Source organism: Podarcis melisellensis (genome assembly GCF_964234715.1).
Source record: "Podarcis melisellensis genome assembly, chromosome: 18".
In the NCBI taxonomy this organism is placed as follows: domain Eukaryota; kingdom Metazoa; phylum Chordata; class Lepidosauria; order Squamata; family Lacertidae; genus Podarcis; species Podarcis melisellensis.
In genome coordinates, this window is record NC_138536.1 from 624345 (window position 1) to 636470 (window position 12126).

Sequence of the window (12126 nt, forward strand, 5' to 3'; positions counted from 1 at the left end):
ATCAGCACCAGAAGGACAAGTCCTTGTGGGGACGCGAAGGATGTTTATAACAAGGGGGGTGGGAGAGCTGCAGCTGGTCTCCGTCCCTCGCCAATATGCCCCTTGGAGACGGCCTGCGGAAGGACGCTGCCTCAGGACCCTCACCCCTTTGGGAACTGCACCCGGGGCCACTTCTGGAGCCATTGCCATAAGCTCAGAGGCAGAGCAGCTGCTTGGCTTGCAGAACGTCTCGATTTCCATCCCCGGTGGAATCTCTGGGGTGGGGCTAGAAGTGTCCCGGCGCTTTGGGGATTTTCCAGCACCAGGAATATTAGAGCAGGGGGGATTTGAGTTTAGGCAAAGCCAAGAGTTCAGTGTCTTGCGCCAGATCCGTAATTCTACCAGGGAAGATTAGCCTCTAGGCACAATGATGCGTTTCGGATTGTTTTACTGACAATTTGCCCAGTATTTATATGATTGGTGCTGTGCTCGTGACGTTCCATTATGTTATTTTTATTTTCCGTCCCTTCCGGCTCACCCAGCCACTGCCACTGTGTCCTTCCTCTTGGCAGATCAAGATGAGCAGGTGACAGCAAAGGTGGCAAGGTTTTTTAGCCGGGGCAATCAGAATAAGATCCACTATTTGACCGTTGATTCAAAACCCAAAACAAGCATAGGTAAACTCCAGCCCTCCAGATGTTTGGGACTACAATTCCCATCATCCCTGACCACTGGTCTTGTTAGCTAGGCATGATGGGAATTGTAGTCCCAAACCTCTGGAGGGCCGGAGTTTGGTTATGCCTGCCCTAAAATGTATTTTATAGAATTGACTTTTTGTTTCTATTCTTTGTATATCGAATTGTTTTATTGCAATGGTTGGTGGCTGGCGCAAATAAAGATCCATTCATTCCTTCGTTCATTCCCTGCTCCGGGCTGGAGGGGCTGCTGGGCATTCAGCGTGCCAGCCTTCTGCATGCCCAGCATGCGACCTGTGTGAGTGCCTGGAGGCGGTTGGAGGATGGATGGCGGCTAATAGATTGAGGTTGAATCCTGACAAGACAGAAGTACTGTTTTTGGGGGACAGGGGGCGGGCAGGTGTGGGGGACTCCCTGGTCCTGAATGGGGCAACTGAGCCCCTGAAGGACCAGGTGCGCAGCCTGGGAGTCATTTTGGACTCACAGCTGTCCATGGAGGCACAGGTTAAATCTGTGTCCAGGGCAGCTGTTTACCAGCTCCATCTGGTACGTAGGCTGAGACCCTATCTGCCTGCGGACTGTCTGGCCAGAGTGGTGCATGCTCTGGTTATCTCCCGCTTGGACTACTGCAATGCGCTCTACGTGGGGCTCCCTTTGAAGGTGACTCGGAAACTGCAACTAATCCAGAATGCGGCAGCCAGACTGGGGACTGGGAGTGGAGACCATAGAACACTGGTCCTGAAAGACCTACATTGGCTCCCAGTATGCTTCCGAGCACAATTCAAAGTATTGGTGCTGACCTTTAAAGCCCTAAACGGCCTCGGTCCAGTATACCTGAAGGAGCGTCTCCACCCCCATCATTCTGCCCGGACGCTGAGGTCCAGCGCCGAGGGCCTTCTGGCGGTTCCCTCATTGCGAGAAGCAAAGCTACAGGGAACCGTCATTCTACCAAGGGGAGATTAGCTGTGGTCTGAGCAACATCTGGCACAGGCTCTTCCTCTGCCGAATATAAGACTTTTGTTGCGTGCAAGGGAGTTGCAAGGGGGGGGGGGCGACCCTGCAGTGTCACTGGGTTTGGGGTGGGGAGTGTTTCCTGGAGTTAAGAGGCTGAGCCAGGATGTTGCTCCTTGCAGCAGCGACTTCTCCGAAGCAGGATGCATCTGTGCAGAGCGCAGGGGCCAAGCCTGCCTCTCCGGCTGCTCACGCTGTTCCTCTTGTGCGGGCAGCCGGCGAAGGCTGCGGCGGCCGACGACTACGATGGTAAGTGGCAAGGAAGACCCCCCAGCCCCCCTTTTTAGCTGGGCAGGAGGGTGCAGGATTATTGGGTTCTGCGGCAGACAGGCGTTGGGACTTCCTTTTCTTGAAAATAATTTTATTGAGTTTTTCACCTTGAAATTTCGCAGAGATATCTCAAACATAAATCACGCAGCTGCTGCCCCACGGAAGCTGGGGGGTGGTGCCCCCCTCTGAAAACCCCACTTGACAGGACAAGGGCAGTGGGCTTTGGTGCCAACACCACTAACCCAACCTCTTTCCGCCTCCCCAGATTATGCCACCCCCAACGGGACAGAGGCCCCCCAGCGCCCGCCGCCTGGCCTGTGCCCCCGTGCCATCCCCTCTGCCCAGGTGACCCTCAACCGCACCACCTTCCTGGTCCTGCCCCCGTCCTCACAGGCGCAGCTGGACAGCCCCCTGACCACCCTCCTGCTGCCCTCCTTCTACGCCCTGCTCTGCCTGGTGGGGCTGCCCGCCAACGCCCTGGCGCTCTGGGTCCTGGCCACGCGCGTCGAGAAGCTCCCGTCCACCGTCTTCCTGATGAACCTGGCAGCCGCCGACCTCCTCCTGGGCCTCCTCCTGCCCTTCAAGGCCGCCTACTACTACCTGGGCAACCACTGGCCCTTTGGTGAGGGCATGTGCCGCCTCAACACAGCCGCCTTCCATGCCAACATGTACTGCTCGCTCCTGCTGCTGGCCTGCATAAGCGCCGACCGCTACCTGGCCGTGGCGCACCCCTTCCTCGCCCGCTCCTTCCGCAGCCCGGCCTTCGCGGCGGGCACCTGCGCCGCCGCCTGGGGGGCTGCCATCTTCTCGGCGCTGCCCCTGGCCCTGCGGCGCCAGTCGTTCCCCCTGCTGGGCACGGGCCGCGTCTTATGCCACGACGCCCTGCCCGCCGAGGACGACGCCATCTATTTCCGCCCCTATTTTGTCGCCCTGGTGGCCGGCGGGTTCGTGGCCCCACTGCTGGTCATGGTGCTGTGTTCGGGTGCCACCCTGCGGGTCCTGGCGGGGAAAGGGGACCGCTACGCCACCGCCATCAAGCTGACCGTCGTGGTGGTGGCGTCGGTCGTGGCTCTGTACACCCCAAGCCACGTCCTCCTGCTCCTCCACTACTCCAGCCGCTGCGCCGGGGCCCGAGGGACCCTCTACGTGGCATACATGGGGGCCCTGGCCGCCAGCGCCGGCAACACCTGCGTAGACCCCTTTGTCTACTATTACGCCTCAGAGGAATTCCGCGCCAAGGTGGCGGGGAGGATCTTCGGCGCAAGGAAGGACTCGGCCGTCTCCATGAAAACCAGCAAAGAGACGCTGCCCACGAAATGCTCCCAGGCCCTGGCATGAAAACAAAACAATGATAATTTATTATTTCTACCCCGCCCACCTGGCTGGGTTTCCCCAGCCACTCTGGGCGGCTTCCAACAGAATATGAAAATACAATATTCAACATTAAAAGCTTCCCTAAACAGGGCTGCCCTCAGATTTCTTCTAAAAGTCTGGTAGTTGTTTATTTCCTTGACATCTGGTGGGAGGGAGTTCCACAGGGCAGGTGCCACCACCAAGAAGGCCCCTGCCTGGTTCCCTGTAACTTGGCTTCTTGCAGGGAGGGAACCACCAGAAAGCCCTCAGAGCTGTACAATACAGTATCATAACTTATTGATTCCCCACCCCCCAAAAAATACCCCCACAATTTCCTGTACTGCCTTGCATGTCCAACTCCCAAGAGACTGCAATCTACTCTCCCGCTATGACAAAGCTGGCAGTGATCTACTCAATGGATTGACCAAAGTTGCTGAGTGGTTTTTTTGGGGGGGGGTGATCAATCAGGATCACGCAATCAACCAGGATTGACCCTGCAATCGACCAGTGGATTGCGATCGACCGATTGGACGTGTCTGCTGCATTGTAAAGGGACAAACTTCGCTCAGAACTTGGGTAGGTGGCAATTAAAAAAAACAAACGCATGGAAATAGCTCAGCACAAATGGCCCCCCAAATTCAGCTGAAAACGCAGCTTTTATTTTCTCCTTTTCAAACAGCGGGAAGCCTGTAGATTTTGTTCGCAAACCTGATTCGCAACGGGCGCTGGATAATTTCGATACATGATGCAGTCACACAGAGAAACAAAAAAATCATTTGTTGGTTTTTGGGGCGACCTTCTCCTCCACCCCCAAGATTTGGAAAAGCCGTTCCGTCGTTTTTAGGCAAAAGTTCGTCAAACGGACCTACGAGAACGCCGGCTTGTACCAAAGTCTTAACCCTTGCCTTTCTCCGGAAAGAAACGAGAGGCCCCATTTGATTTTTAGACATTGGTTTTTAATAAAATATTTTATCAGCATCTAAATCAAACTTCTTCTCCCGTGCCCCCACCTGCCCACAACCGGGACACTCAAACTCGCTACCGAAATGTGTGCCAAGGTCCGCAGCCCCCCCCTTCGCGTGCCTCGGGTTTGTGGGCTGCCCTACTGAAATGGGGCTGGGGGGAGAGGGAGGGCAGGGGTCTCCCAGCTCTTCTGGGGTGCAGGAGCTGGTCATGCCGGAAGAGGGGGGGTCCCCGGTCTAGGGCAGAAATGGGAGAAAGCGAGAGGGGCTGCCGGATGCCATGGGGTGGGGTTCGCCTGCCCCTCTTGGTCACCCCCCCACACCCTGGACGGGCGGAACAGCCGTTTCCAAAATAAATACCAGCAGAGCAAAAGGGTTCTGGGTAGCCGCTGAGCGAAGGGGGCACATTCTGCCTTGCTCAGAAGTGGGGCACAGGGGGTCCTGGCACCCTGGGATTGTTGCGGGGGGTGTTTGTGCAAATAAAAAAACATGGAAGGGGGGGAGGCTGATTTCTCACCCTCCAAAAAAGAGAAAATCCCCAAGTTGTGGCTCGTATCTCGGGATCTGCCAACAATATGGGAAACCTCTTCTCTGTGGCCCCCGCTCTTTTTAAAGCGAAAAGCGAGGGGTTGTGGGTTCAAGAGGGGAAGGGGCTTGTTTGGCACCCCCAGGTGGGTTGGAAAAAAGCCCTTTTCACGAGGCAGGTTTATACACCAAGCATTCGGGTAGGAAGGCGGGACGGAAATGCAGAACGGAAAGGAAGGGAACATCCTGAACGACCGATTCCAGGAATCTGGTGGGAATGGGGAGGCAGGAAACCCCCCAAGCCTAGCCCTGGCTTCTCGATTGCAGAGTTGGGTGTCAGGACCCCCGGGGGTCATCCAGCCTGACCCGCCGCAGCACGACAGAAGCAGAGACGGAAAAGTTCTGGCGGAGGGTGGCAATTCGGGCGGGTGAGGTCCGGGGAGCGTCTTGAGGGTGCCGTGAGATCTTGCCGGGCACGGGCAGGCAGCTTCCCCTTGCCCACCTTTGCCTCTCAAAGCCGGGTGGGGTGGGGAGGAAGCAGGGTCCGGATCCGAGCGAGGCTTGGCTGGGGAGGGAGGGAGTCCGTGCTCCACCTCTGCGGCAGAAAAGCTCCTGGGTTGGTGTGGCGCAAGGGGTTGGCACGGAGGGCCGGGGGGGCGGGCAGGGTGGGCAAAGTTTGCCTGGGGGGCAGCTGGGCTTCGGCTTGGCACTGAGAGGGAGAAGCCTGGCTGGGTCTCCGGCGTGGGGCAGCCTCTGCTGGATTGGGGGGAAGAGAGCCCTAGAGGAGAAGAGAAAGAAAGGGGGAGAAGGAAGGGATTAGGAGGTGCAATTTGATTCCAAAGTAATCCATATTACTAATAATGACAAATAATTGCTAATTGCTATTGTTGAAATGAGAATGGAATCTAATGACTCCCCCTAGTGATAACAGGTGATATTTACTAATTCCTTTATCAGTAATAGTCTAAAATAACAACAACGAATATTATTGAAATGAGAATGGAATCAAATTAGTCTCCCTAATAATAACAACTAATATTTACTAATTTCCATTTCATTAATAGATGATGATGATCACTATTACTACTACTATTGTTGTTGAAATGAGAATGGAATCAAATTACTCCCCTGATTGATAACTAATAATTACTAATTCCTATATCTGTAACAGTATAATAATTATAATAATTGAAATGAGAACGGAATCAAATTACTCCGCCTGATAATAACAGCTAATAATTACTAATTCCTATTTCAGTTATAGTATAATCAAATTATTTCCCCTAATAACAATTTTTTGTTGACAAAGGACAGTTGGACTTATAAAAGGCCCCATTACGCTCAGGAGCTGAGGGCCGCATCAAACCTCAATCCGGCCCTGGGCTTTCCTCTTTTTTCCCAATTAAGAGGTAAATATATTTCTCGAAATAGTCAATAAATCCAGCCGGCTCCTGGCTGCTGCTGCTGCTGCCCTGTGGGCTGGAGGGGGGGGCGATGATGTCACGAGCCCCTGCCCCCCCTCCGCCCCACCCCGGGGTCCCCACTCACCCTTCACTCCCCCGTGGGCACCGCCGTCCCCTGAAACCGGCCCCCTCCTGCCGCCGCGGTGCTGCTGGGGGCCGTCAGCTCAAAGGCGTCCCCTTCCGACATGGCGTAGGGGTCGACTTCATATTCGTATGAGTAGTAAGAGAAGTCCAGCTGGGAGGTGGGGGCTTCCTCTGAAAGGCAGAGAAAAGGGGTCAAAGGGGGCCAGGACACACACACACCCCCAGAGCCAAAAGGGAACCAGCACCAGGAATACGGTTCCTGGGTTACTTTTCCAAATTTCTAATCTTTCCCACGCTCTCTTTTTTTTTTGCCAGTAGTTGCTCACTTCCGGGTTTTCGGCGTTTGGGAACCAGGGTCCCACTGTAGCGCAAAACGGTTTGGAAGAATGATTATGATATGATATAAATGTGTGTGTGGATAGATTAGATAGATAGATAGATGATAGATAGATAGATAGATGATAGATAGATAGATGATAGATAGATAGATAGATAGATAGATAGATAGATAGATAGATGATAGATAGATAGATAGATAGATAGATAGATAGATAGATAGATGATAGATAGATGATGGAGATAGAAAAATGAGATAAATATAGATGAGATAGATAGATTAAAAAGAGATAGATAGATAGATGATAGATAGATAGATAGATAGATAGATAGATAGATAGATGATAGATAATAAAGACAGAAAAATGAGATAGATAGATGAGATAGATAGATAGAAAGAGAAAGGTAGATAGATAGATGATAGAGAGAAAAATGAGATAGATGATAGATAGATAGGTAGATATAGATAAATAGATGATAGATAGATGATAGATAGATAGATGATAGATAGATAGATAGATAGATAGATAGATAGATAGATGATAGATGATAGATAGATATAGATGATAGATAGATTGATAGATGATAGATAGATAGAGATAGAAAAATGAGATAGATAGATGATAGATAGATGATGATAGATGATAGATAGATAGATAGATAGATAGATAGATAGATAGATATAGATAGATATCAAATATATCTCTCCAGAAGCAGAGATCCAGTGGTCGAGGGGTCTCACCGATTGGGGTTTCTTGCTCTGAGACACCAGGCAGCTCTAGAGGTCGGAAGTCAGGCTCTGTCTCTCCCGGGTGATTCTGGCCTGCGGAGAGGAACACGGTCAGTGCGGTCAGTGCGGTCAGTGTGGAGCCAGATCCTGGTCCGACTCCACGTCAAGGCAGCTTCCCGTGCTCCTATTTAAGCCGCCTCTCGATTCGGAAACCCTGAGGACTGGAATCTTGAAAGGCTTTTGAGGGGAAGGTGGCGCTTAGCTCGGTGACAAGAGCACCTGTTTGGCATGCAGAAGGCCTTGACTTCCATTGGTATAGAAATGATAAGAATGTCAGAAGATTTCACGGTGCCTGGTGCAGCTATTTACATCAAGCCATTCTCCAGTCCGTAATGTAGCTTATTCCTAGGGCAATGGCCGCGGTTAATAATAATAATAATAATAATAATAATAATAATAATAATAATAAATTTTATTTATACCCCACCCTTCCTGGTTCAAAAACCAGGCTCAGGGCGGCTAAGAACAAATTTAAAACACCGTAAAGGTAAAGGGACCCCTGACCATTAGGTCCAGTCGTGACCGACTCTGGGGTTGCGGCGCTCATCTTGCTTTACTGGCCGAGGGAGCCGGAGTTTGTCTGCGGACAGTTTGTCCGGGTCACTAAGCCGCTTCTGGCGAACCAGAGCAGTGCACGGAAATGCCGTTTACCTTCCTGCCAGAGTGGTACCTATTGATCTACTTGCATTTTGACGTGCTTTCAAACTGCTAGGTGGGCAGGAGCAGGGACCGAGCGACGGGAGCTCACCCTGTCATTGTGGGGATTCGAACCGTGGACCTTCTGATCGGAAAGCCCTAGGCTTTGTGGTTGAAACCACAGCTAGAATAAAGGTAAAGGGACCCCTGACCATTAGGTCCAGTCATGACCGACTCTGGGGTTGCGGCGCTCATCTCGCTTTACTGGCCGAGGGAGCCGGCGTACAGCTTCCAGGTCATGTGGCCAGCATAACTAAGCTGCTTCTGGCGAACCAGAGCAGTGCACGGAAACGCCGTTTACCTTCCCGCCGGAGTGGTACCTGTTTATCTACTTGCACTTTGTGTTTTCAAACTGCTAGGTGGGCAGGAGCAGGGACCGAGCAATGGGAGCTCACCCCGTCAAGGGGATCCGGAAGATCGGGGGGGGGGCAACTTACCAGCCACGCACTGGGCCAGGGGGACTTGCTCGATCCGAGTGCCGTTCCCGCACGCAGCCACTTCCATCTGGCAGTGGTTGGGGTAGACGAGTCCGTCGGAGCCGCAGACGGGGTCCCCGCCGGAGCCGCAATCCCGCGAACACTCGCACTGCTCAAAGTAGCCTTCTTCCTGGCAGCCCGAGAGGCTGTTGCAGAGCCCCGTGTGGACGAAACCTGGGCAGGCAGGGAGAGAAACCATGGAAGGGTCCCCCAGCGGTCATCTAGTCCAACCCGCTGCCAGGCAGGAAGTTTGCCTGCGCGATCACCTTCCCTCTTATACAGTGGTCCCTTGGTTCCCAAACTTAATCCGTTATGGAAATTCTGTTCCAAAACCAAAGCGTTCTCAAACCAAGGTGCACTGCTTTCCCATGCAAAACGGATTAATCCGTTCCAGACTTTTAAAAGCAATTTCCTAAGACATCAACATGAACATGAACATGAATTTTACTATCTAACCAGAACATTGATAATAATAAATAGTAATAATACAGTGGTCCCTTGGTTCTCAAACGGAATCCGTTCTGGAAGTCCGTTCCAAAAGCAAAGCGTTCCAAAACCAAGACAGCGCTTCCCCATAGAAAATCATGCAAAACGGAATAATCCGTTCCAGGCTTTTAAAAACAGCCCCTAAGAGAGCAATTTTACAGATTTTACTATCTAATGAGACCACTAATCCATAGAATGAAAGCAATAAACAATGTGCTGTGCTATAAAATAAATAAGTCGGTATTGTAGATGATAGAAATGAAAATTAATTTTTTTTCCTTCCCTGCACTGATGATAGTCATTGTTTGGATGGGGGGCTTTTATCCATGTCCACAGTCACACAATCAATCAATCAATCAATCAATCAGTAGCTGAACTGGGTTCCACGCAGTCACAGAAACAAATGAACCGAAAATGCCTCCAAAACAAAAATGCAAAATAAAGAGTGAAAACAAAAGCACCAAACTTAATCCGTTCTGGAAGTCAGTTTGACTTCTGAAATGTTCAGAAACCGAGGCACTGCTTCTGATTGGCGCAGGCGCCCCAGAAGCAACAGCCGACCGCCGTGTTGGACGTCCGGCGTCCAAAAACCGTTCGGAAACTGGAACACTTATTTCTGGGTTTTCGGAGTTTGGGAACCAAAGCGTTTGAGAACCAAGATCCCACTGTATAGGACCGTTCTGATCTGGCCCTGTGACCCCCCCAGCGAAAGACCCGCTGCCAAACTTAACCACTGGCCCACCTTTCCTTTTTCCTCCTCCTCCCTCCCTCCCTTTCCTTTTGTGCCGTGCCAGCGCCTGCCCTTTACTGCCGAGATTTCTAAGCCGTTCTGGGTTTTTTTAAGGGGAAAAAGGCAGAACAGCGTTTCTGAGCCCGGCAGGCACAAGAAGGGGCTACACCTGTGAGACTAGCCGCCCGCCCGCCCGCCTTCGGGACTCACCGACCCAGTGGCTGGCGCCGCTCTCCACCTCGTTGCAGAGGGGTCCGTCGCAGAGCTCCCGGGCCAGGGGGCTGTTCTCGCTGACGTTGTAGAAGCGGGTGGCTTCGAAGGCTGTGGGTGCGAGAGGCGGGTCAGAAGAGGGGGCTGCCAGTGGCGGGGGAGGGCGGGGGGGGCACAGGTGGGCCCGACGTACCTGGTTCGTAGTAGTCGTACACTTTGATGGGGACAGGGGCCGTCTTCCCCACAACGTATTCCCGGAAGGCCACGAATTTGACGCAGGTCACGCACTGGCTGGGGATCTGGGGAGGAGGCGATTTGGTGAGGTCCCGAGGGCCGCTTTATGCGGCCCCCGCCAACCCACCACGGAGGGGGGAGCAGCTGTAGGAGGGGCTCGCCACCCCAAACCCACAACCTTTCCGTAAAATAGGGCCGCCTCTTGTGTTCGGAAGCTGGCGGGTGATGTTCCTGGGGCCACATGCTGGGGTGTGTGGGGCCGGGGGCCAACGGGGGCGGAGCCACAGCTGCCATTTTTAAAATATACTATTTCTACCTTAGGCTAGTTTCTAGTAGGGTCGGGCGATATATTGATTTATCATCCCAAACCCGTTTGAAATCCATGTCGTAATATGGGTTAAATGGTTTTTTTTAACCTGGCAATATATTGCGAATTGTGACGTGCGTTAGGACGATATATCGATTTATCATCCCAAACCTGTTTGAAGTGACGTATCGGTATATTGCGATGTTTAGCTGGTGATATATTGCAGCCTGGGGGGGCGAGAAGGAACACACACAAACCGTACCCCATGGAAAAAAATTAACAACGGAGGACGGGCAATGAAAATGGATGGAATATGCAGAAATGGCAAAATGTACCGGAAGAATAAGAAACCAAGGAGAGAGAATTACTGATTATTTGAAGATGCTGATTATTTGAAGATTATTTGAAGATGCTGACAACTTAAAACATTAGCCCGGCTTAAACTTGTGCCGTTGAGAAATTAAACTAAAAGGGAGTCTAATGGGAAATTAGATTTGAATCAGAGACGCCGTGGGGGGGGGGGGAGATATAAAATAAGTAATTGTGCAGAAAGGAGGGAAGTCGAAGAGTGATGATGTAAAGAGGTTGTTTGTCACTGAAATAATTGCACAATGAGGAAAGGGAAAATAAAATTATAAAGGAATTCTACCCAGAAGAGTAAAAAAGTGAACCAAAGCTGCTCCCCTATGTCCAAACGGAAATTTAGGCCCTCTCCTCTTTTGGGGGGGGTCCAGCCCTCCAAATCCCCCATTTCCTCCAAAAAGGGGCCACCCCCCCTAACCCCACCCCAGGATTTCCCCCCGCTTCCGGCAGGGCCTTCCGAGTGGTGCCTCCCCTGCCTTGCCAACTCACCTCGTCGAAATAGAAGAGGACTTTCCGGCCGTCCACCTCGTAGCGTTTCAGGCCGATCTGCTTGTTGGAGAGGAGCTGGGAGAGGAGGAAAAGGAGAGGGGGAGAAAGGGGTCAGCCGGGCCTGGCGGCTGGGTCTGCCCCCAACTTGCCTGGGGTTGGGCTAGATGACCCCAGAGACCCCAGAGATGCACAGCCAGGGCGCGCAGCCGGGGCGGGCGCTTACCTGCTCCAGACTTTCCAGGTCGGCTCGGAAGCCCGAGAAGAGGGGGACCTCTAGGACGGCCATGTTGGAAGACCCCAAATGCAGCCATCTGCCCCAGAGGCAGCCGGGGGTCCATGGAGAGGGAGGTCGAGGGGAGAAGAGAAGGAAGAAAGGATTTTGGGGGTCCCATCAGTGCCGGATTTACGTATAAGCTAAACAAGCTCTAGCTTTGGGGGCACCAAAAAAATTAAAGGGGGGAAAAATTGGGTGTACATTTCCAAAATATTATCTTTCATCTATCTATCTATATCTATCTATCTATCTATCTATCTATCTATCTATCTATCTATCTATCCATCCATCCATCTAGGGATGCAGGTGGCGCTGTGGGTTAAACTACACAGCCTAGGACTTGCTGATCAGAAGGTCGGCGGATCGAATCCCCGCAATGAGGGGGTGAGCTCC

At 52.1% G+C, this 12126-nt stretch overlaps 2 protein-coding genes across 2 annotated transcripts in view; one reads left to right on the plus strand and one right to left on the minus strand.

Annotated features, from left to right (window-relative positions):
- Positions 1 to 1790: 1790 nt before the first annotated feature.
- On the plus strand, positions 1791 to 3407 carry F2RL3 (F2R like thrombin or trypsin receptor 3). Its single transcript, XM_081895753.1, has 2 exons — positions 1791 to 1934; positions 2221 to 3407. The coding sequence occupies exons 1-2, from the start codon at positions 1829 to 1831 to the stop codon at positions 3291 to 3293; spliced, it is 1179 nt and encodes a 392-aa protein (XP_081751879.1). The 5' UTR covers positions 1791 to 1828; the 3' UTR covers positions 3294 to 3407.
- Positions 3408 to 4242: 835 nt separating this feature from the next.
- The window catches only part of CPAMD8 (C3 and PZP like alpha-2-macroglobulin domain containing 8), a 48375-nt gene continuing 40491 nt past the window's right edge, over positions 4243 to 12126 (minus strand). The window contains exons 36-43 of the mRNA XM_081895358.1: positions 11683 to 11770; positions 11460 to 11534; positions 10260 to 10365; positions 10067 to 10177; positions 8602 to 8814; positions 7421 to 7501; positions 6344 to 6513; positions 4243 to 5573 (exon numbers count right to left, since the gene is read on the minus strand). Coding sequence (XP_081751484.1) covers positions 6347 to 6513; positions 7421 to 7501; positions 8602 to 8814; positions 10067 to 10177; positions 10260 to 10365; positions 11460 to 11534; positions 11683 to 11770 — 841 coding nt within the window. The 3' untranslated portion in view covers positions 4243 to 5573; positions 6344 to 6346. The remainder of the gene's footprint in view (positions 5574 to 6343; positions 6514 to 7420; positions 7502 to 8601; positions 8815 to 10066; positions 10178 to 10259; positions 10366 to 11459; positions 11535 to 11682; positions 11771 to 12126) is intronic.